This window comes from Ictalurus furcatus, chromosome 17 (genome assembly GCF_023375685.1).
Source record: "Ictalurus furcatus strain D&B chromosome 17, Billie_1.0, whole genome shotgun sequence".
NCBI lineage: Eukaryota > Metazoa > Chordata > Actinopteri > Siluriformes > Ictaluridae > Ictalurus > Ictalurus furcatus.
In genome coordinates, this window is record NC_071271.1 from 13,574,016 (window position 1) to 13,599,173 (window position 25,158).

General features: G+C 39.9%; 1 protein-coding gene across 6 annotated transcripts in view; it reads right to left on the minus strand.

Annotated features, from left to right (window-relative positions):
• The window catches only part of msi2b (musashi RNA-binding protein 2b), a 261,158-nt gene that overhangs the window by 47,618 nt on the left and 188,382 nt on the right, over nt 1-25,158 (minus strand). For all 6 annotated transcript variants that reach the window (XM_053646703.1, XM_053646706.1, XM_053646707.1 and 3 more), the window contains exons 9-10: nt 23,081-23,195; nt 9,646-9,720 (exon numbers count right to left, since the gene is read on the minus strand). In XM_053646703.1, the coding sequence (XP_053502678.1) occupies nt 9,646-9,720; nt 23,081-23,195 (190 nt within the window). The remainder of the gene's footprint in view (nt 1-9,645; nt 9,721-23,080; nt 23,196-25,158) is intronic.

Below are 25,158 nucleotides of genomic sequence, written 5' to 3' on the forward strand. Positions count from 1 at the left end.
GAAGAGACAAAGCCAATATTTAGCTTTCCATTTTTCTCGTTTTTTTCCAGCCGGTTTACCCTGTCAGTGGCTGTGCTCGGCTGGGCTTCTGTGGCCTGGAGAGAGAACAAGGACACATCTGTTCCACCCTGCAGCCCTGGAGGGGAAGCCGTCCTGGTCTGCCCTCCCTCTCCCTCTCTCTCTTCTCTCTGTCTCTCTGTCTCTCAGAGCATTTTCTTGAAAAGCCATTTTATCAGGTAAACCTATGTGATAAATTCTGCATTGTGCTTCTGGTTGACTACATTCACATATTAATTATGGCTGATCACTTACAAGCAAACATGTTCACTTATTAAGTTGAATTTTGTGGCAAAAAGCAATATTCGCCACAACTTTCTGATTTTTATTTAATAAAACATAACCTTTCCCAAGAGCTTTAGCTATGTGATGTGCTTTACACCAACTTTGTCAGCTGTTTTATTTTTTTTTGTTTTGTTTTTTTAGATGAATTTGAGATCTTTTAAGAGAGGGTCTAAACATAAAGTGGTAATACAAATAAGGTTGGGTGATGGAGAAAGTGAAGGTGCAGCAGAGTAGCTCAGAAATAGCAATCTGAAGTGCAAACACAAATATAATTTTAAGCACTGAATTGAAATCTTTTTAATACACTTGGTGGAGAATGCTATTCATATTCTAACATCACTGATACTGTTGATGTTTCTTGTATATAAACAGATTATTTGAACAGTAATTTTCCCTTTTTGCTGAATTTTTCCATTATTTCTGATCCTAGCTATCACTATTCATTATATATATATATATATATATATATATATATATATATATATATATATATATAAAATAGGTATAAATTTATTGACCATAACCACTAGATATTTTTTTAACTATTTTGTTAAGATTTTGCTGCTTGTGATGTTTATATTGCATTATGGCCAAAAATAATTCTATGTTAATAATTTAAATTCTATACAAACACACACACACACACACACACACACACACACACACACACACATATATATATATATATATATATATATATATATATATATATATATATATATATATCCCCATCTACCACCGCTGACCAGAAATTATTTGGGAGGTGGACCATTTGCACTAAAGTGGTACTGTATCAGGCACAGCAGTGTTACTGAGGCCTTTGAGCACTGTGTATGTAAATGGAATAAAGTCATTCATTTTATACATACGAAGTGTTTATAATTCCTTAACCTGCTAAGCTGTGTAATACATGTGAAGAATGGCTCAGTAAATATCAATTGCACATCATTTAAACACTAAAAGAAAAATCAAATGCTGTGAGCTATGGTCTCCACTATTTCAGGGACACTCAGGAAAAGCTTTATTGGTCGATTCATCCATTATGAAAGCCACTAAGAGAGGAATGCCTTTTTTTTTAAAAAAAGAAAAAAGCGGCTAGCTTTAAAGAGAAAGAAGGTGGCTAATATAAAGGGAGGCAGCACAATCTCAACAGACCATCTTTTCATCCAGCAAAAGATAGGTGAGTCATTCCTCTCCAGCAGAAGCCCTTGACTTGGATTACTTTCAAGCAGGCCTTTCTGCCAAGCTATCAAAAACAAAAAGCTGTATCTGGGTGATGAGGACCCCCAAACCAAGAATGCAACAGTGCCATTTATGTGCAGTGAACTCGGCCATGTCAGAGCCTCATGTCTACATCTCTTCCTAATGAGCGTGCTGATAGTGCAAGCAACATGGAACATGCCACTGAGCTGCCCATCACATCTCATCAGGCTTCAGCACTGGGAATTACATGCGTGAGCACAGTGAGTTAATGATGACTGTAGGGGTTCAGCTCCGCTGAGAACATGGGGTCTGAATTCAACAGTTTGACATTAATCATGTTGCTTGTGTGATTAGGTCAATCACACTAAGGAAGCAGACAGTTCCATGCAAGTTCTACAAGAAATGTAGAATCTTTGGATAATGAATGGTGAACTACAATTCAACGCAAAAGAGAAATCTACAATATACTTCTCAATAAGATGTAGTCTCAATCAATTCTGTCAGTTTATTCAGGCAGGTTCTCAAAGAAAAAAAAACCTACCATATATCAGCATCACATATAAGCAGGATCTGATTAATAGCGCATTTCATAGATCCATTTTTCAGAATGCATAAAGCATGACGAGAACTCATAGGTGTATCCATCATCCCATGGTACAGCGGACTCTACAATCTCAGAGCGCTGCACTGTACTGTGTCTCACAAACAACAGTAGGTCCTGATAATTAAGAGGATATACTGTGAATAATAAAACAAACAAAAAAGGATTATGTGCTTAGAAACACTTCAGAATTTACCTAAGGAACCTTGGGTATTTAATGAGATAGGCACTGTGCAAAGTATAATGAGATACAAGCAGAATTTTATTATAAGGATGTATTATAAGGATGTTTATTGTAAGGATGGATAAGGGGCAATGTTATAGAGGAGAGTGAAGAAGAAAACCCTGAGTGTGCTTTAGGACAGCCTAGAAAACTACTCAGTATGGAGCATGAAATATTCAAGGCTAAAGGAATATCTAGCCATGCCTACACAACTAGAGAGTGGCATTGGTATACTGAAGTTGGCAAATACTATCAGTATTATACTCCCTCAGTGAGCACAAATGTCCATGGGTGTCTACTTACTGGGCTGAATTAAAATGGTTCATAAAAGGATATTTTATATTCTTTGATATTTTAATATCTTTTCTCACTCAACATATTTCAGTGATGTTCGACATCACATTAATGAGCAATTAAACATAGAATTAGTGGAGACAACAAACCCAAGACTGTTAACTCAGCTCATCTAGTTATGATAGAAAGATGGTGGTGAAGTTTTGGAACTTTATTTATTTGAGCAGAGGGTTCCTCTGAGTTCAGCAAGTGACGTCAAATCAACATGGCTGCTCACAGTATCAGCAGTAAACAAAGTGGCACCTCTTACATTTAATGAGTTATACTGTATGTACAAGTATTTGCTTTAGATCAATCAACATACAGACATATTCCCTTGTTAAAACTTTACCACTGACTATATAGATCAGTTTCGAGGAGGAAACTATACATCACTCATCACAGTTAGCTGGCTAGCTTGTTGCTAACAAAAAAACAAACACAGTGTCCATGTTTTGTTTTCTAATTTGTAGTTCAAATGCACGGAGGTGCATCTTTCCAAGATCCGACTTAATCTCGTTGCACCACTATCAGCAGGAAGGTGAATGGCTTTGTGATTAACGTAGGACACTGCTAACCAAAAGTGAGAATAGACCAACATGTCGATACAAGATGTTTAAACTAAAAAATCTACTCAGAATTTCATAAATATTGGATACCACTGACGATCACATGTTAATTATAAAGATTAAAAGGCAAGTTGTTCAGGGGGAATATATGTATTGTGCTGAAACACTGAAGTCAAAGCGTGTTAAAGTGAAAGAGGACGAATCCTCAGTCCTTAGTTCAGTCTGAATTTCTATTTAATGACACAGAGACTTCATAAGACCAGAGAAGAAATACATGCTTTCTCAACATGTGTCTTCCCTGGAAATGTGGACTGAGGTGCAATGCTATGATGCAAATAAGGACAGAACAGACACAAGTATTCTCCACAGGCAGCCTCATGTTCCATTATACTCGATGTCACCTCCTTGACTACAGCAATTACCAGACAGATGAGTAGCATCTCTCTGGCTGAGAGACATGAGGATTAACCTAGAGGGCAGGGGAAAGTCATCCTTCCTTCATCCCACTATCTAAGGGAGCTCATTTAAGGAGACTAGACTTGTCCTTGGTGGAGAAATTGAGGAAGCCCAAGGCAAATTAGGCTTCAAAGCAATAAGACAAGCAGGAAACAAATGTTGGTAACAGTACACATGTTAAAACAATCTTAGGAAGACATGGATGAGAATGAGCAATTATGGAAAAATGAACAGTTTAGGGCAGAAGTTGGGATCCTTTTGTTTAGTTTTTATTGTTGCAAAAAGTAAATGAAATATGCCTCTATTTTACTATATATATATATATATATATATATATATATATATATATATATATATATATATATATACATATATATATATATAAAATTACACAATATTACAAAACTAAATTTAAGTGTATCCTGCAACAGCCAAACACAGGCCAAGGAACGGTGGGTGTTATGGGTGTCACAGATTTCCCCTCCAGCACTCAGTGTGCATGAACTGCCCGAAGCGTGACAGCACGCGCTTCTGGGTTGTCAATTTTGTTGTCAGTTTACCTTTTAACACGTGTTTTGTCACGTTTTATGTCATGTCTCCAACAATGTCTTGTTATTGGCTGTCTCTCTCACGTGTCATCATTATTCAAAGCTGTTTATGTTTTACCTTTGATTTCGCTGTATATTTAAAGCCCCATGTGTCTTTGTTCTGTGTGAAGTATTGTGCGTTTTTGTGTTTTGCCACCAGAGCCATACTAAACCTTTGATCCTCATTTTTGTTTCTTGGTTTTTGATCCAGTTTTCACTCTCGTTTACGATTCTCGTCTAAGCCCTGTTTGGCCTGTTTGTCAACTGCCTGACCTTGTGCCTGTTTTGTGACCTTGATATTGCCCTAGGATTTTGGATTTGTCTGCCTGCCTCTCTTCAATAAAAGCTTTAACAGCACTTGCATCCGTACCCACCGGTTACATGACAGTGGGGGTAAAGAAATAACTACAATTTATTCTAGCATTATTCTTATTCTTCAATGACAGTAAATTACTTGGTACGGTATATTACATTCAGAAAAGTTGCACATTTTAAATATCACTTTAGTTTCATCATTATTAATCTTTACATACATTATTTGACCATTTTTATTACTTGTGAACAGTGAAAGAATATTTGTGAAATCTTTGTTTCTATAAACTAAATTTCTTTGACCTCTTCATTTAGTCCCAAGGGTATACAAACTATTGCACTCCACTGCAAGTACAAGTCACAGCAAGACATGTAGCTAAACTGTAGAATGGTATGCGCTGTGTTTACGATGCGTTTCAGATGGCAATTAAAGCTGCACTAGTTTGATGGCTTCTGCCGCTTGGGGTCTGGTGATGAGTAAGCATAAACCCGAGGATGTAAGGGTGTAAGTATATCAAACAGGAAGCTTCAAAGCTTCTGTCAGCATCTCCATTTCCACACTGATCTGTCCTCCTGCTTGTGCTCTGTCCTCATATAATTATACAACAGCTGTTGGTGAGCACTTAAAGAAAGCCGTGAATTGACCAGCAGGAGTTCTTTTTGAATGCATTTGTGTTTGTGCATGTATATTTGAGTGCCTTCATTGTGTCTGGCAGTGCAGCTCTAGCTTTGAGCATGTGACATGCTGAATGTGCTTGTTGCATGCCTACTGCTTTAAAAGGAACCTTTAATTAAATTAGGACTAATTCGGTGAAGAACGTGATGACGTGGCACAGCTGTTGGTGAAACCACTGTTCTCCTCTTTTCTTTCCTCTCTCTTTCTCTCCAGTGAATGTACTATATGAATGAAACCTCTCCCCAGTCCTTTTCTCTACATAACACTTTTACTCCAGCCATCGTATGATACTATTTGCATCCAGCAGTGAAAGTCTCGCATCATACAGTAGCCTGTTTCAACAAGAAACAAACCACCAACATCTACCAGCTCCATTTCCTCCTTCTCCACAGAAATGTTGAAAGCTGCAGGTTTATTTGTTTGTTTGTGTTCCAATTTCCTTCGAGCCCCAGTGTGTTATCTGTCCGGCAGGTTAGCGAGGACTGTGATTGGGGGGATAAGCTGGGGGGTGGGGGGAGGGGGCGCTAGGTGCAGACAGGGGCCTGTCCCTGACAGCCTCTCTGTTTGCATAACTGATTGGGCCCTAATCAAAAGTGAAGCGCCAATTCCAGCTCTCCCTCCCATTCTGCACAAGGAGGAAAGTGAGAAGAAATGGAGGAGTTGAAACTAAAAGACAGGGTTATTATACACCTCTGGGCGCTCTTGGGCTTGGAAAGGCTGTGACCTTGACTATGCTCGATCCTTCAGCTCTCATCAGCACGGGCCGTGTCCACCGGCGCAAATCAAGGCCGAACAGAGACGAGACAATTCAGTCTGCAGAAATGGAGAGGAACGGCCATGTAATGTGGGGCAAATCAAAACCTACGCATGAAGAAGCCGAGGCTATATTGTTATGGGTAAGATAAAATAAAGACACAATTATAGCTAGCTGCGTTTTCTGTCACAAAAATTGGACCAGCTGCTACATTCTCTTTACCTGGCACATCCAGCAGGCAATAACCTTCAATGCTTTATTATTTTCTACAAACGCTATGTTAGTGGGTCCTCATCAGTAGGACGTGACACGACACTTTTTAAATAATTTCAAGAAACAAGTATGGTTATTTTCACGATCAAAACATTACATACTGATTAACACTGACAGTCGAAGAGACCTACAAACTTACACACACACACACACACACACACAAATATCTCCGGTTATTCTTAAAGGGTAAGATTGCACACACTTCACACACAAACAGTACATTTTTCCTGTGACCTGTTACGGATGCAGTCACCTGTGGAGATTAGAAGGAGTGCCTTGAAAAATATTACCTTCCTTCTATTCAACAGTCAATTTGAACCTGCGCTGCAGCTGAGCTTCCGGTAAATCCCCAAGTGCTACAAGTTGTGTGGAAAAAGCTCATTCACCCTACAAGTTTAACACCAAGGTCATTGACAATATGTGAAATGGAAGAGATGGAGGGCTTTATTCTGAGTGGCGCTGGGAAAGATAATTTTACAAGGAAAGCTGTAGGATTAAAGGAAAGCAAAAAAGCTCTCTTTTTGAAGAAGCTATGAAACCGCAGGTGACGTTGACGTAGCCAACTCTCTGGTGAGTCATCGGTATAAACTACAAGTCAGAGCTGAAAAGCAGAACCGTAGCGAGCCTCACTCGCTCAACACCTCCATGGGGTCAATATCTCCTCTAAAATTACACATATTCAATACATCCTAGATCAAAAACATTTAGACCAACTCCAGAGGAACATAATGTTTGAGCATGACAATCTTTTTTTTTTCCAGCAGACGTGGGTATTAGAAGGCTTTTTCTAGGTTGCTTCTGGAAAAAAAACAAAAAAAACAACAATGTGCAGCCTAATACTAAGCTAGGCCTACTGACAGAAGTAGCAAAAGCTATGCTAATGCTAACTGAAAGAAAGAGAGAGAGGCCTTCGTGCACATTTTAATCCCCAACTCCAGGCTTAGTCACAGCAGAGCTTTCTCAAGTGCCTGCCAATTCATGCTTGCTCATTATCCCTTCCCTCCCTCATTTATCTATCCAGCACAGCTCGGGAACAATCTGTCTCTCCACCAAGTCCTTTTAAGATACTTGTTTGAGGTTTATTTGCGCCCTTGCATCAAAGTAGGACAGCCGCACGCTTTAAAAAGCAGCAATCAGCTATCTTTACACAGCGATGGTAGCATATGCATTTTAGCTTTTGAAGATGCCCATGAGGTCCTTTCAACTACAAGAAGCCTGTCTGAATAAATATTTAAATGCTTTTAAACAGTTTAAAATATTTTACTTCTATATACCGATTGATAAGAACAAAATGCATTTATTATTATTATATGAATTATTATCGGAACATTTTAAGTGTTGAGTTTGTTTCTACGGCACGCAGGAATGGGCAAACAGAAAAGAACATATCATGCAAAAAGCACCTCATCATCACAGAAGCTGACTGACTTCCTGGGGCCGGATTCACGGAAATCTTCTTAAGAAAGAAGTTAAGAAAGTTCTTAAGATAAATTCTAAGAAGTTCGTAAGAATGTTCCTAAGTGCAATTCTTGAAAAATTCTTAAGAAGTTCTCAAATTATTTCTTAAGAATAAAACGACAGTAGTGTAATAGCTCCAACAAATTCAATACTGCCAAATTTTCCATGTATCAATTTATTATCCTTTTTTAAAAAGTAGCAATCACCTCCCGACCATTTATTCGAATGCAAAGGGAATGAGATGTGTTCGTTTAACGACATTAACCATCATAGGAGAATGTATTTGCTGGAAAGTAGAAGCAATTTGGCTAATTTGACATGGAGGAGAAGAACAGAAAGAAAAACAGTAGGCAAGAGCTAAAATATTGTAGTAGTTATACATTATTTATTATATGCTACAAGTTTTATAATTTTGTAATGTTTCATATTTCAAACAACCCAAAACTAACTTTAAGATTTTATTTACAATGATTTTTAAGAACATTCTTTTTAAGAATTTGAATTTTTCCTAAGAAGTTTTGTCTTAGGAACACTCTTTAGGAGAAAAAAATCCATTATTCAGAATAATTTTTGGGAATACAAAATATTCTTAACTTCTTTCTTAAGCTAGAAAATAAGAAGAAAATGGCAGTTAAGAAGAATTTTATTCTTAAAAATGTTTTGTGAATCTGGCCCCTGGTCTATAACTGTTGTTGTAAAATGTGTATGGGATGCATGCTTTTAATTCACTGTTTTGAGTTGCTGAAGTAATAACATAATGCAAATGTTTTTGTTCATTCGAAAATGGCCCATGGTTTGAAGGATAAGCTGACCAAGCACTCATCTACTATGCTTACATCTCACTCACAAGCAAATGTTGTTCATAATTCTACCTATATATATATATATATATATATATATATATATATATATATATACACACAACTGAGTCTTTGAGATTGATTATGATGCGCTCTCCTCCAATATCCTCCATGAAAAAAACCCAGTACACTTTAAAGAGATGATATTATTGATTACTGAATAGTGTCATATTTATCAATTTAACGTTCGCCTCAAATGGTATGTTTCAGTGTATTTACAGTTAAAAACAAGGCATTTGGAATCGTGTGTAACTGAGACACATCTCTTTTTGGCAAAGTCACCCTTCACGTACATGTCACTGTCTGAGTTTACTACTGTCTGAGTAAGATGTAGGGTCTGGTATCCAGACCTTCACCTGAGGTCTGGATACCAATATGCACACTTTTGGAATAAACTCCTCACTACATATGTGTAACTAAACTTTGAATAAGGCTCTTATTTCATTTTGGCTCATGAGCAACAGTTCACATTAAGAATAGCAGGTGCAGAGGCAGTAGATATCTGATAAAGCATTATGGCAGCGTGCCATAATCAATTGCATTGTGTTTGGTAGGTCTGCGTCTCAAGCAGTCTATCGAGGACGGGTTCTTTACTTAAGGAAATTCATTACACACATAATAAGGTTACCTAATCACATTAATTCAGCCACCATTGCTACAAAGATTTACCAAGATTAGTTAATACAAATTAGGAAAATACCTTCGACCACATATATTACCGGCGTGCTTTGTACGCTTATAGAGTTTTATGTGACCTGCTCCAAGGAAAGATACAGTCAGTGCATGTGTGTGAGTGTGTCTGAACTTTCCACATAAATATTTTACAGCTTCATAGGATTCCAATCGGAGCTGCGTGTATCTTTATGTATATGTTCAGCATGGGGTACTTTGGGGGGCAAAAGCGAGTGGGTGTGTGTTTACTGGCCAGCAGGGAAGCCATTACTAGATAGCAGCAGGAGAGAGAAGCTACATACAGGGCTTAACAAGATGGAACTTACCAGGGAACTGGTAGCTGTAGCTCGGGGCGAAGCCAGTGTATCCACGGCCGTACGTCGCTACAATGTTTGGGTAACCTGAAGAGACAGAAGAAAAATCAAGTACTGTGATAAACCATCTAGAGCTCCCAATGAACTACTATTACACAGTACAAAAATACAAGCAGGCACACACACACACACACACACACACACACACACACAATACAATTGCACCTGCTCATCCATCCATACACACACATTCACACTTTCTGATTCCCCCTCCACAAACACCTTCCAAATAGGTGCTAGATAACAGATTAGCAAGATGGGGAAGCACACTCCGAGGTAATGAGCAGTGTAAGTATCATAAGAAGTGATAGCTATTTTCTTCCCTGGAGCTCATCCTCTTCCCTGTGGCGGTGAAAGCGGACATATTCGCTGCTGTCACCTCTCTCTCTCTCTCTCTCTCTCCCCACCCAACTCCGCTGTCATTGATCGATAACCTTTCTTTTATAGCCTGGGCTAATCGATCATGAAGGACACGACAGCGCGAGACAATGGCAAGCTGATAGCTGTGCCAGGACATCACGGATTAGAGTCTCTCCGAACGGCAGAGCCTCAGCCGCTTGCACGCTAATACCGGATGAGAATGGCAGGAATATGATCGAGCGATTGCAAAAGTCATTCCAAAGTGGAGTGAAAGACAGAGCTAGCGTGCTGGAGCTCTAGTCCGGAATTTACTCACAATCTGTTTTACCCGCTGTTTGCTGAGGCAGAACTTTTAAATGAAGGCGATTTGGTGAGCTACTTGGCTTCCCAGCGGCTCATTTCTGAAATACATCGTTGCCTTCTCCATGGTGAAAAAAAAAGCAAATCAGCAGTATTTGCATGCCTGTCTCTGTTGGAATGCATCTTGGTGGTACTGTTAAAAAAAAAACTGGGATGAGACCCAATGCACATGCTCAGGCTGTCTCCCTGCCAACACTGAGGAGTGGCTACTGCTTGAGCTTCCATGCAAAACTGAGGCCCATGCAGTCATTGTTCTTATTCTGCCACAACGCTCTATTACAGCAAGCTCCCAGACACTAATTATCTGGCCAGGCTTCAATCACAGCACATACCAGTTTATGTGAATAAATGTGGCAACCATATGCAGTCATCAAACTGCATCACTGTAAAGATCTCACGAGAAACTCTCTTATATATTTCATTTTCTTTCTTCATGCTAAAGATCAGATCTGTCTAGACCCCACTGCTACAAAAAAAAGAGAAAAAACCTTACAAATCGCAATGATGTTAGCACACCAGTAAGCATAGTCTCATTCTTACTTCAGGCTTTGTGCAGTAAAAACGTATCTCAGTGTATGTGATGAACTGAACAGATGAATTTAGTTTGACCGAGATGATGCTGACTGGTAGGAAATGGTCAGGGAAGAAACCGACCTTGTCTGCATTTTAGCAGAGGCTTAAAAGAAGTTGCTTTTACAGACTTCTTCATCTTTGCTCCGTATATCTGAATGGGATCTTGAAGGCTGTAAGTGCTAAAATGATATGCTAGACAAAATACCTTGAACTAACACAATGCTGTGTGAAGAAGCACCTCACTTGGCCAAATCTTTTCATCATGTAGTAGTTCAGTGTTCAATTTACTACTCAATCCTTAAACGCAGCATTCATGAATGACTGAAACCAAATACACACTAGCGTAAACCTGCATAAACAAGCCAGAGCAAAGCACGAATCATGCAACAACATTTAAGAGGGGTGGGGGAGGGTCTGCTTTTTCCCCTCACAATTACTTTTTGTGTGTTAGTTTCTAACTCTTACTCAAGCAGTGTTGTAGATTACTACAGTATATTCCAAGTAAGTTTGGCTACTTTACCTCAGTTCACTACTGTTGATGTTACTTCCTCAAACAAGGGGATGAGTAGTAAACAGTGATATGTGATATCTTAAGTTTGTTGTCTGTTCAAACAAAATGGCGACGTTTCGACTGAAACTAGAACGTCACTATGCCTCATCTGAGGAAGATTATACAGTATCACATAATCTAATAGTAAATATTTATGCCTATATTTCAAGCTGTTTGAACTTAAGAGCAAAGGCTTCATTATTTGACTCTGTTCCAACCTGTCCTCTATTATGATTTAAATTTGGCAGGGCGGCTTAAAATGTAGCTACAAATATGGACACCCTAAAGTCCATGCATTATTCTTTTTTCTTTCTTGTTTTCTCGTGATCTTGACATAACAAAAAGTTGTTTTCTCACGATGTAATTTTATCATGAGAAAATCTAAGAGAATCCTGAGAAAGCACCTATTTTACGTCATGTCAAGATCATGAGAAAACTTTGTTTGTAGAGATCATGAGAGAGTTAAGTCAGGATGACGAGAAAACAGGAAAGAAAAAAAGAACCCAATAATGCATGGCCTCTTAAGGCTTCCATACCTAAGTCCCTCAAGACTCTGTATAAACAGCTCCACTGTGCTGACGTGAAAGAGAAAAGAGGATCTGAACAACAGAAACAAACACCACACCACTACAGTTTTAACATGAATCCATCAATTTAAAAATATGTCAAACACATTAAGAAAAATGTAATGATTTACCGCTTGTTTCTGCTTCACATTCAATGAAATATTTAGGAGCTGCTTGCTATAAATAGGACAACAATCCCATTTGCTATTGGAAATGTATTTACATGAATAGATTCACGATGACCAGTACTTTCTGTGTTAAGTGCATTTGAGGAGCTGTGACATGTATCCTTAAGTGTCGCGTGTCCACGTCCTCAGAAATCAATACTATGCATCCGAGTGCTGGATTACCAATTGAAATAGTGGGGGCAGTACTACATCGTGACACTGTATCTGCATCTGAGTAAACAAACTAGTGCTGCGTCTCAAATCGCATCCTTATGTAGTGTTCTAGACAGTTATTGTATACTAGCACTAACTGGTTTTCTTATGACAGTTTGTGTTTGATTTTTGAAAATCTCTCAAGTAATCGTCAAACCTACAAAAGTTCTGTTTGAATACCAGTCTTTTGGATTTTCTTAATTAGTAAATACACTTGAATGTACAGTCATGTGAAAAAACAAGTACACCCCATGGAAATTGTTGTCTTTTTTGACATATTTGAACAAGCAAGCATTTGATCATCTTTGAAACAGTGCCTATTCAACAGAAATATCAATAGATGTGATATTCTTCTGTGGAAAAACTAAGTACACCCTTGGCCTCAGAAGCTAGTTTTCCCCCCTTTAGCAGAAATAATTTCTTGTGGGCATTTTGCATAATTGTCCACCAGGCTGTCACGAATCGAGGTTGAGCCAGAAGCAAGTGCAGATAATGACATTTATTGAAATAAACGTACTAAGAAACAAAGACAACGTGGAATAACACTGTGGCATGAAACAAAACACCGAGAGTCTAAGACAACGAAAGACAAGCAAACAGTGCAGACAAGGACTATATATACACATGAGTGCTCATTAACAAAACGTGAATCAGGTGCAGGTGGTCATGTGACAGCTAGTGCAGTGCAGTGGCTGATGGGAAGTGGAGTCCAGAGTTTCTTTATACGTGACAGAACCCTCCCCCAAGGGCGCTACTCCTGGAGCGCCCAAAATTATACGTCCTCCATCGGGTGGTCCTGGCCCCCTGGAAAACATGTCCCCAGAAAAACCAGGAGGCCGGGCGGCTTCCACAACGGCACAGGGAGGCTGAGATACTTCCTCAGCTGAACATGAAAGCGGGGCGACGTCCTCGGCAGAGCATGAAAGCAGGGCGACGTCCTCCACGGGACAGGAGAGGGGAGCGATGTTCTCCATGAGACTCAAGGGGGGAGCGAGGTTCTCCGCGAGGCCAGGAAGAGGAGTGAGGTTCTCCGCGAGGCCAGGAAGAGGAGCGAGGTTCTCCGCGAGGCCCAAGGGAGGAACGATGGTCTCCACGGAGCATGAGGGGGGAACGATGTCCTCCGTGGAGCAGGAAGGGGGAGCGACATACTGAGAGAAGAAAAGAAAAGGAGCGACGTCTTTAGCGGAACATGGAGGCAGAGCGACGACCTCAGCCGAGCAGGAAGGCAGAGCGACGACCTCAGCCGAGCAGGAAGGCAGAGCGACGACCTCAGCCGAGCAGGAAGGCAGAGCGACGACCTCAGCCGAGCAGGAAGGCAGAGCGGCGTCCTCAGCTGAACAGGGAGGCTGAGCGACGTCCTCGGCGGGGCATGAAAGCGGAGCGACGTCCTCGGCGGGGCCTGAAAGCGGAGCGACGTCCTCGGCGGAGCATGATGGCTGAGTGAGATCCATAATAGGGTGGGAGGGTGGGAGTTGGTCTCAGCCCCGACCAAAAATTCCCCCTCCCGTCGGCGTGTCCTGGCGTAATCCATTACGAATGCCGGGTGTGGCCTGGTGCATGGTCTGTCCAGCTGCGGCAGGCCTAGCATGCAGTTATTCTGCGCGAGCAGTTCATCTGTCCTTCTTCCCTGCTCCAGCAGTCCTAAATACCACTCCGCATATGCTTCAAACCAGGCATCCATCGTGGGGATCTGCTGCTTCTGATAGTTGGTCTTTCGTTCTGTCACGAATCGAGGTTGAGCCAGAAGCAAGTGCAGATAATGACATTTATTGAAATAAACGTACTAAGAAACAAAGACAACGTGGAATAACACTGTGGCATGAAACAAAACACCGAGACATGAACAACGAGAGTCTAAGACAACGAAAGACAAGCAAACAGTGCAGACAAGGACTATATATACACGAGTGCTTATTAACAAAACGTGAATCAGGTGCAGGTGGTCATGTGACAGCTAGTGCAGTGCAGTGGCTGATGGGAAGTGGAGTCCAGAGTTTCTTGATACGTGACACAGGCTTGTTGGAATTTGTGACCACTCTTCCATGCAATATTCTTTCAGTTGCAAGATTTTTGAGGGTTTGCATGTACTGCGTGTTCCAAATCACCCTCAACATTTCAATCGGATTCTTTATCTTCAAGCACTCTTTGATATGATGCAGAATTCATAGTTGAATCAATGAATGCAAGCTGTCCAGCCCCAGTCCAGGCAGTGAAGCAACGCCAAACCATAACATTTCCACCACTGTGCTTCACAGATGGTATGAGGTGCTTCTCCTGAAAAGCTGTCTTTGATCACCGCCAAATATGTCTGCTGTTACTGTGGCCAAACAACTCTATCTTTGATTCATTTGTCCAGAGCACATTATTCCAAAAGGCCTGGTCTTTGCCTATATGCTCACTGGCAAACTGTAATCCCATTCTAATGTTCATTTTAGATAGAAAAGGCTTTTTCCTGGCACGCCTCCCTTGCGCGTCAAATGTGTGCAATCTCTTTCTGATTGTAGAAGCATGCACTTTGACATCAACAGTTGCAAGACTTTCTAGCAGACCCTGTGATTAAATTTTGGGTTTCTTGGAAACTTCTTTTTGCATCAGACGGTCTTCTCTTGGGCCGAATTTGCTGGGACGGCCAGTCCTGGACAAACTGGCAGTCTGGCAGACAAATTTGGAATCTGTGCCACTTGTAGATTATTTTGCTTACAGTGGAATTATTTATTTCAGATAATTTGGAGATCTTTTTAAATCCCTTGCCAGACTCAAAGGCATCCACAACCTTTTTTTCTGAAGGCCTTAGATCTTGGCACGATGACACCACACACCTCAATAATAAGGGAACACCAGACACAAAATATGAGAGGTTTAAATAAGACAGGTTCCACCTGCACTCCCTAAGCAGGTTCTAATTATTGGCACGCAATCTTGAACACCTGATTCAAATTTTAGGGATTTAAAGGTGTGATAAATGTAGGGGTGTATTTACTTTTTCCATGTGACTGATCTATTTTTGTGTTAATTTAAGTTTTTTCCTGTTTACGGTGTACAAGTCTTGAGGCGTGATCTTGTAGTTTAAAGATAATAAAGGAATAACTAAATAGAAATAATTAATGGATAATTGATTCATTACATTGTTATATAAAAAATTATGTAATTAAATTGAATGTATTTAATTGTTTATTACAACATTTATTAAATTATTTCTGCATTTAATTATTTCTTTTATGCTGAGACCTTGGTACACGCCATGAAATAATTAAATCTGTCAGCATCATCCATCAAAACCAGTGGGCAGAATCTACCATCAGATTGGATTAACTAGATGGCAATCACGACTACTTGAGGTCAGTATCATCAACACCAGTTTGAGCAATTTTAGGCATCACAGCCTGATTTAAGACTGATGACTATGCATTAAGACTATGCCTCTATACAAACTGGATTCGGACGCCTAAGAGCTTTGGAAAGGCACTTCAGATGGGATGAACCATGGCAGTTTGGAAAAGTCACTCTTTGAAACCAAAGCTTTCAAACTGCCAGATAACCTCCACACTGATTGACCATTAGAGACATGTGAAGGAATGGCAGGGGTTGGAAACCGGCAGGAGCTCTGACTGCGTCTGACAACATCTCCTCCTCAAACAAGTTTATCAAAGACTGTTGGTAACAGTGAATCATAGTGAAATAGTTTAATAGCTAAGTGGAAATATCTTTCATTTACAGTGCCCTCCACTAATATTGGCACCCTTGGTAAATATGAGCAAAGAAGGCTGTGAAAAATTGTCTTTATTCTTTAACCATTTGATCTTCTGTTAAAAAATTTCACAAAAATACTCTACTCTCATGGATATCAAACAATTGCAAACACAACACATGTTTATGAAAAAAATATTTGTTAAATGTAGGTGTGCAACAATTATTGGCACACCTATGAATTCATATGAAAAAAAATACATTTGAAGTATATTCCCATTGATATTTTACATTTTTTAGGACCCCTGGGTGACTAGGAACAGGAACTTGTTTAGCTATGACTTTGGTTTACTTGGGTTCAGCCATGGGTATAAATATGAGGTAACACATAGGCCAAATTCCCTTATTCAACCATAACAATGGCCACCAACAGTGGCCAAAAAATCTCCAAGGATCACAGCTGGAGAATTGCAGAAGTTAGTTGCATTTTGGGGTCATAAGTCTTGAAAACTACAATCCGAAGTCACCTATATCACCACAAGTTGTTTGGAAGGGTTTCAAGAAAAAAGCCTCTACTCTCATCCAAAAACAAACTCAAGCGTCTTCAGTTTGCCAGACACTACTGGAACTTCAAATGGGATCGGGTTCTATGGTCAGATGAAACCAAAATAGAACTTTTTGGCAATAAACACCAGAGGTGGTTTTGGCACACACAGAGAGGTAGCCATATGGAAAAGTACCTCATGCCCACGGTTAAATATGGCGGTGGCTCTTTAATGTTTTGGGGCTGTTTTTCTGCCAGAGGACCTGGAGATTTTGTTAGGATACATGGCATCATGGACTCTATCAAATATCAACAGATATTAAATGAAAACCTGACTGTTTCTCCCAGAAAGCTTAAAATGGGCCATGGTTGGATCTTCCAGCAGGACAATTACATCAAAATCAACACAAAAATGGGTTACTGACCACAAAATCAAGGTCCTGCCATGGTCATCCCAGTCCCCTGAGTTGAAACCCATAGAAAACTTGTGGGGTGAACTGAAGAGGAGAGTCCACCAGCTTGGACCTCAAAATTTGAAGGATCTGGAGAGATTCTGTGTGGAGGAATGGTCTCAGAACCCTTGCCATGTATTCTCCAACCTCATCAGGCATTATAGGAGAAGACTCAGAGCTGTTATGTTGGCAAAGGGAGGTAGCACAAAGTATTGACTAAAAGGGTGCCAATAATTGTTGCACACCTATATTTAACAAAGTTTTATTTTTGATAAACCTGTGTTTTGTTTGCAATTGCTTGATTTCCATGAGAGCAGAGTATTTTTGTGAATTTTATGAAGAAAAAGATCAAAATGTTAAACAATAAAAACTATTTTTCACAGCCTTCTTTGCTCATATTTACCAAGGGTTCCAATATTAGTTGAGGGCACTGTACATCAAGTAGCTTGTAACTTACTGAGTAAAATAAATAAATAAACAAACATTGATTAATTTCCTTAATACATGTTAACACGTTTCTGAACTGATGGATGAACATAATGAAACATAATGAACATAACATGACCTCCTCAATCTCCACTATTCACTCAGTAAAACAGTTTTTAATAACTGTTTTAATTATGCATATAATTTATTTCTCTTATATTGGCACCCATAACTAATATGAACAAATAAGGTGTTTGCAAGAATAATTTACAGTTTTTGTGACATAGCTGGGAAAACTTATCGATATTCACTATTAAAAATATTTAGAATGCAAAGTTTGAACCCCAGTTTTTTACCTTTGCTTTCTATTGTACGGCAGGTGTTATTCAGACCTTGACCTAGAGCATGCAGTAAATAAATCAGCATGTGGACCTTCTGGTTTACACTGAAGCTGCCACCTTTACATGTGCTGTTTTCTGTAGGCTGTATCATTTGTTTACAGAGATCTGTCCTTTCTCCTGTGTGAATAAAGCTGCGCTGTGTATTTTCCCTCTAAAGAGGAATCAGATGCCCTAGATAAATATACATGGCATGGGCTTTTCCTGTGATATTTAAAGAGCTTACTATCAATGTAGTGTGTCAAGCTTGTATTGACAGTGGGGATTAATGTGGTGTCTGGCAGAACATCAGAGAGGGTCTGTACCGAGCCCTGGCCTCACACACCATACTACTGCAGCAATACAATGCAAATGGGGTCTTTGACTTAAAGAATAACTTTGTCAATTTTGAGAAATCATCAGTGATTACCACTCAACAGAATATTCTATTTCATGCACAATCACTGCAGCCGCATTCTATAAATAATATCAAACTTTTAACATTTTTTAACTTGTATTAGTGAAGGATTATGTACTCTTGAGAAGCCAAAGGAGTTGGCATCATTCATTAAAATGAGTAAAAATAAAAAATAAAATAAAAAAGGACATAAACAACAAATGTTATTTTCAGCTTACATATTATGGGGTGGGGCGCACGGTGGCTTAGTGGTTAGCACATTCACCTCACACCGCCAGGGTCGGGGGTTCGATCCCCGCGACTCTGTGTGTGCGGAGTTTGCATGTTCTCCCCGTGCTGTGGGGGTTTCCTCCGGGTACTCCGGTTTCCTCCCCCAGTAGGCTGATTGGCATGCCTAAAGTGTCCATAGTGTATGAATGGGTGTGTGAATGTGTGTGTGATTGTGTGCCCTGCGATGGACTGGCACCCTGTCCAGGGTGTACCCCACCTTGTGCCAGATGCTCCCTGGGATAGGCTCCAGGTTCCCCCGTGACCCTGAAAGGAGTAAGCGGTTGAAGAAGGATGGATGGATATTATGGGTTGAAATTATAATTTTTTTTTTTTTTTTACAGTTTTCTTTTAAGATGTACCAGGTTTTTTTTTGTTGTTGTTGTTGTTTTATTATTATTTATTTTAACTTATCAGCACAACTGCAATTAACTTTTGGTAAAGAGTCCTGTAAAGCACTGAACCTTTTCCTGTAATGTCTAACATGGATAGAGCGATCTTCCTCTATGCAGTACATTTTATCCTCCTTTATATTCTTAGGTTTGTGCTTGAGGACTTTCCTCTTCAATTCAGACCACAGGTTTGTTGTTTACTGTGTATTTAATCGTATTTTTAAAAAAACCTCTTTATGTATTTTTATATTCATTAACTGGCTGTGCTGAAAGTTCTTTGGATTTTCCAGTGCTGACACATGACAAGGTGATTTTACATGTGTGTATCCTCATATTTATACCTCAGGGAAACAGAGACTAGTGAAATACAACAGAATTTCAAAAGAGTAAGAGAAATAGAAGAATTTACAGTAAACATTTTTGATAGAAAATACTATCATTTAAATAAGAGGTTCTTATGAGAACATTTGTGCTACTGGAAATGGAAGTAGTCTTCCATTTGGTTGAGTGGGGGAAAATGTAATCATTGTGTATTATATTCTTTGAGTGTGGCAATAATTCTGAAGCTAACTGTATAAGTCTTTTTGGTTTATTTTCTTCGTATCAATAGGGTTAGAGCCTACCAGCAACACAGTAATACATAAACTTTCACATTTATATTCCATTGGAAATTCGGTTCATCCTCTGATTCAGCTTCCTGTGTCGACCTTTAACTCACCTGTTACTAACAGGTAAGCACACAGCCCGTGTGTTTCTGTCATACTCTCAGTGAGGGGGGCAAGACTGAGTCAGAGGCATAGGAAGACAGAATGAGAGGCCAGGGACATGAAGAAGACTCATTAAGCCCTGTCACTGAAGCGGTGGGCACCCTCCGTCTCCTGGCAAGTAAAGGCTGTCACCTAATCTGGCTCACTGGCGTCGGTCTCACCCTCTTATTTGCGTTATTAATATGCATGCTAATGCGCCCATTTTATGGCTCAACAGTTTGGATACACTTTAAAATCAATTATCCATCTGGTAAAGCCGCACTTTGCACGGGCTGAGATGTGTATTAATTTCAGCAAACATACATGAGGCTTAACACAATAAAGATAAATGGCTCGATTAGGTGTGGTAAACACAAGAGCTCCGAGTGCAGCTCTAATGAGATTTTGGCATATAAGGAATTACAGTTCCTTGAATAATGAGCCTTGTTGATTTTTGTATGCAAATTACCAAAAGGAATGTTTCGCTGTCCTGCTTTTCCAATTTCATTGAGATAAGAGTGCGCTGCAAGCGAATGAACTCATACACTTAACTCGCTCTCTTCCTCATTGCGTCTCCCACTTCATTCATTTCATCTCCTTCGTTTATTCTGTTTGTTCAACATTGGCCCACTGATCTGCTATAACTTCTAATAAGGTCAAGGAATGCTCTTTGCTGAGAATTTCATCAACTTTAAATGGAGTCAGCTCGAAGTGCAGTGTCGATGGAGCAAGAAATCTGAGTCCGAGTGCTGAGCCAAACGAGGAATAATTCTAACTAATAACGACAGCACTCCTTTCCTAAACTCTAAAACCCATCCAGGATTTCTGAGATAGTCAACTCTGTAGAACCAAAAGTTCAGGGTGTAGCTGGACCTGATCCAACTCCATCTACACACCTGTTCCCTAACTCCTAACCCCTACCCCTAACTCCTAACCTCTAACCTAAGTCCTGGTTAATATTTGCCGTGTGAATTTGTGTGTACATGCAGAAGTAGTGGCAACAGGAGTGGCATTGTTCACATTTACATTACATTTACATTTATGGCATTTGGCAAACACCAAATGCTTATCCAGTGCGACTTACATTTATTTTATTTATACTACTGAGCAGTTGACGGTTAAGGGCTTTGCTCAAGGGCCCAGCAGTGGTAGCGTGGCAGTGCTGGGACTCATGACCTCATGAACTCATGATCTTCGGATCGGTAAAGCACCATCCCCTAAATGGTGTTTATAATAATTTCTCTTCACTGAGCTCTGGAACAGCGAGCTTTGCCCTGGTGGGTGTGAGTTGGGGGCCTGGTGCAGTTGTCCAGAGCACTACTTTCTGAATATCAATAACATATTTCACACTGGCCTGGGCGAGGATGCTTCATCAAGCCAAATTATGGGCAGGACGACCTCTCCTGCAGCTTCCCCATTAGCTACTGTTCGCATTCTACACCAGGCATCAAACGATTTATTTGCTTCAGTTACTTTCAGCAGCCGATCAATCTCATAGTCATTATCTCTTGTCACTGGAGCTGTTTGGAGGAAGCGATGCCGGGAGGAAGGGATTGGGGGAGTTTGATATCTGCAGCTGCATGTCCTGTCCTAGGAACAAACGTCAAATTTGCAGGAAAAGACCACAGGCAGGTTTAGAGGATGTCATGACGGTGGCTGTGTGTGACGGGTTTGAGGCTGAGCAAGAGTTGCAGAGAGCAAGAGAGAGAGAGAGAAACAGAGAGAGAGACCACAAACGTGTGGGGACACATTTCCACACTGTTCCTGTGCAAGGCTCCCATCACAAATGCTGAGAGATTTCGACTGGCAAGACAATGGTGGAGATGGCAGCAGTGTGTGGCCGTATTAACTGGAAAGCAGTGCCAGCATGAGCGTGCCAGTCATGCTTCTGTCTCATGGAGAACATATTGAAGGCTGCTGCCTTTTTCTGTCTGACTCTTTTTAACACAGTGACGTGTCAATATCTTATTCAAGTGTAAAGTCGAGAACTTTTGTACATCAAACTTCAACGGACTGTCGTGAAGTCAAAATGCTTACAGTTTCGTCTGGATTAATGGTACACTGTTGATATAAATCATATTTCTCAGCACAATGAAATATCGATCCATCTTCTGCATGTCAGTGACAAGTAAATGCTAGCACTGTTATTAAATAGTACACACATGGCACTGTCAAAAAAATTTACATTTTGTTCCTCAAAGTGCAAACATTATATAATGTCCGCTCAAATGTCCAATTATGTATTTAAATCATGTTCCACTGCAATTCCATTCCTAAAACATATGAAACCCACCTCAGTGAAAAACTTAAAAATCCCCATTACATTACCTTGTTCTATAAATAATATATAGTCACAGAAAATGAGAAATGCATGACTCATAACACACAAGGTCAAGTACAAACTAAGAAGTTGAGCAAAAACGCTACTCTAAACTGCCAAAAAGCTTTTTACCTACAACTGTATGAAACAATGAAAAATACCGTTTTATTATGTGGATGTTATTTACATACAAGCCTCATAAACAATAATGAAGTATTTGGATATAACCCATAATGGAGCTCCTACAGTAAGACTTTTCTAATAAATCCTATTTTAAAATGTTAATATGTTCTTACAAAGTATGATTATAATCTTTTTTTTTATCGTTCCTAGAATAAGAGTGGATAAGCGAAAGCCCTCTTTTTCTTACAAATCTCCCTACTCATGGAAAATATCGCTGAACCACCTTGTATCTCTGACTGAATTTAAATTACTTCTGAATGCCAATCTGTCAGATACCTGTACAGATTTTTAAGATTATTTACTACGCTGTCAGTGTATTTGTACTGATAACTCTATCTGCTGTCTAAATGTATTCGCCGTTCAGTATAATATGCCGAGATTGGGTTTCATCTGGTCCTTGCCAGCTTCTTGTCAGGTGTTCTTTGCAAAAGAGAGTTTAACCCGTAGCACATAAAGTCTAAGTAAATAAAAATAAATAATCTGTTTAAATTAAAGCTGCATAGTAAAATGAACATTACAGTGTTACAAATATGAAGTAAACCTGGTGGGGTTGCAATTTTGGTCATGTTAGAAGATGGCGATTTACTTTTTAACCCGGTCCATCAGGATGTACATTAAAAAAATTTAATAAAAGATATCATAATAACCATGATATATCAGAAAAGCATATCATGACATAACTTATCACAATATCATTGTTATATCATCATATCTTCCAGCCCTTCTTGTGTGGAAGTAAAACGCTGTATTATGATTGGTAGTATTTTTGTGAAAGAGTGTTCTTACTCAGCATTCCCATTCCTAGCATGAAGGCATCCATGGTGTAGGGTAGACCCCTGGCTCGCCCTCGTGTCCCTGGGGGAAACATCACCTCCTTGGGTTGTGCCTTCTTACATTCTACCTATGGATAGAGAACACAGCAAACTTCAGGCCTCAGCTCTTCTACTGTGAGGATGACACACGGCACAGGAATTTTAAATTAATAGCTACTTTTATACTGTATATTTATATTTGACCTCTCAACCCAGTGTCACAGTACAGGAATATGTTTCCAGTTGTTAAAGAACTGAAAGTACAACAAAAGAAATAAAACTGCTTGTGTGTATGGAATTGCAATATTTATATTCCCCAGACGTTACTCCAGAGCCCCACTGGCTCCACAATGCTAACAGTCAGTTATATGTGTGTCTATTTGGCGAAGCATGCCATGCAGTGTCTCCAGGCAAAAAGTTAGATTTTCTTCCCAATTTTTTTGCACAGAAATGTTCCCATCTCGCTCCGTCTCGCTGCTCTCGTCTGGTCCTCATCATTGAACCAATTCCACCCAGGGCGTTTTCTCCTCCGCCACCGCCCCCTTCCCTCTGCCTGAGCCTGCCACCATCTCATGCTCCTTTCCCTGCTGTGCTGATTGACATTTCGCCCTCCTCCTCAATGCACATCCAAAAGATCCAAAAGAGCACCAAACACAATGAGAGTTGGGCATGACACAAACATCAGAGGCATCAAGATGAAGCATCATGCTGGCATGGATACATGTTGGCATGAAGATGGCACGTTAATGTAGCTCCACGTTTACGAGTCCAGTGTCCTATGTGTAACGGAATGCCATATTGTGTGTCTGGTAGTGCTCCAAATATCCGTATCTGTATTTAGAATGAAATCCAAAGTGGCTGTGTCCTAAACTGGAATATTCATTTTGGACCCATGGTCTTTGAATTCTGGCCCTAATAGTTCTCGAGTTCATAACTGGCCTCAACTAGAGAGACTACCCAGTTGAAGTAGTTACATAAAATTAATATAAGCATGGTCTTTTTTTGTCTTGCTTCATATCTGAGAAATATCATATCTTATATCTTCTTGTGCTTGCATTAAAGTAAAAACCTCCTGCTTGTGCAACTATTTTTATTGCATTCCTCAGGATCCCAGTTGCAATGCATAGCTCTAGTCTCAACCAGATGCCCTGTGGGCATTTATGGTGAAACAATTTAAAAAATAAAATAAAAACATAGTGTGCCTCTTATTTATACCTGTATTTGTATTTGTTTAGAACACATTATTTGTTCATTCCACGTAATATTCAGTTACATCCCTAGTGCCAGCTTCAAACAAACACATACTGTGGTGCACACTGCTCTGCAATGGAGTTTATCCATCTGGGAGAAAAGGATGGGCCGTTATTTAAGCCAGGAGGAAATGAAAATGACATAATGATTGAGTAAAGAGACTAACCGGATACTCCTCTTCACTTGCTTGAGAGTATTTGCTGCACGGCCAAATAGCTGAAAGTGGCAATTGAGATCTGAGCTGCCCATCCTTCTACAGGGTTCTGCTTGGCAGAGCAGGCATCATGATCAGGGCATGTCCACCACATTATAGACGTCCACATATTATAGACACAGGTCTGTATCTAGAGCTGTCTCACCCTGGGTTTCTCTCTAACTTTCTCAAATGTATTTTAACTACAACGTCACAATTTGTTCTCCATGCTCTGCTGGCACTGTCGACTCTGCTCTGTTTCTCAAATTACAAAAGACACAGTTTACAAACCCACACTCACGTAAAACCTGTTCTACCTTTAATACATTTGCTGTAGTTGTGGGACTTTCTTGCTCTGTATTAACAGAACATCGCATTAGGCTTGAAATTGAGCACTTGAGGACTCCTGAATGGCCCTAATAGCTAATTCAGCTGCTTATGTGTGAGTTATAGTAAGCCAAGAAAACTGGGGGAAAAATACAAATGCCAGGCCTAATCCAATTCCAGAACAAGTATAATAGTTTAAGTGCCAAGAACATATAAAGTGCCTCTCAGTCTTATCAACACAACATGCCTTAATTAAACAATGGATCTGAGGAGAGTGTGGA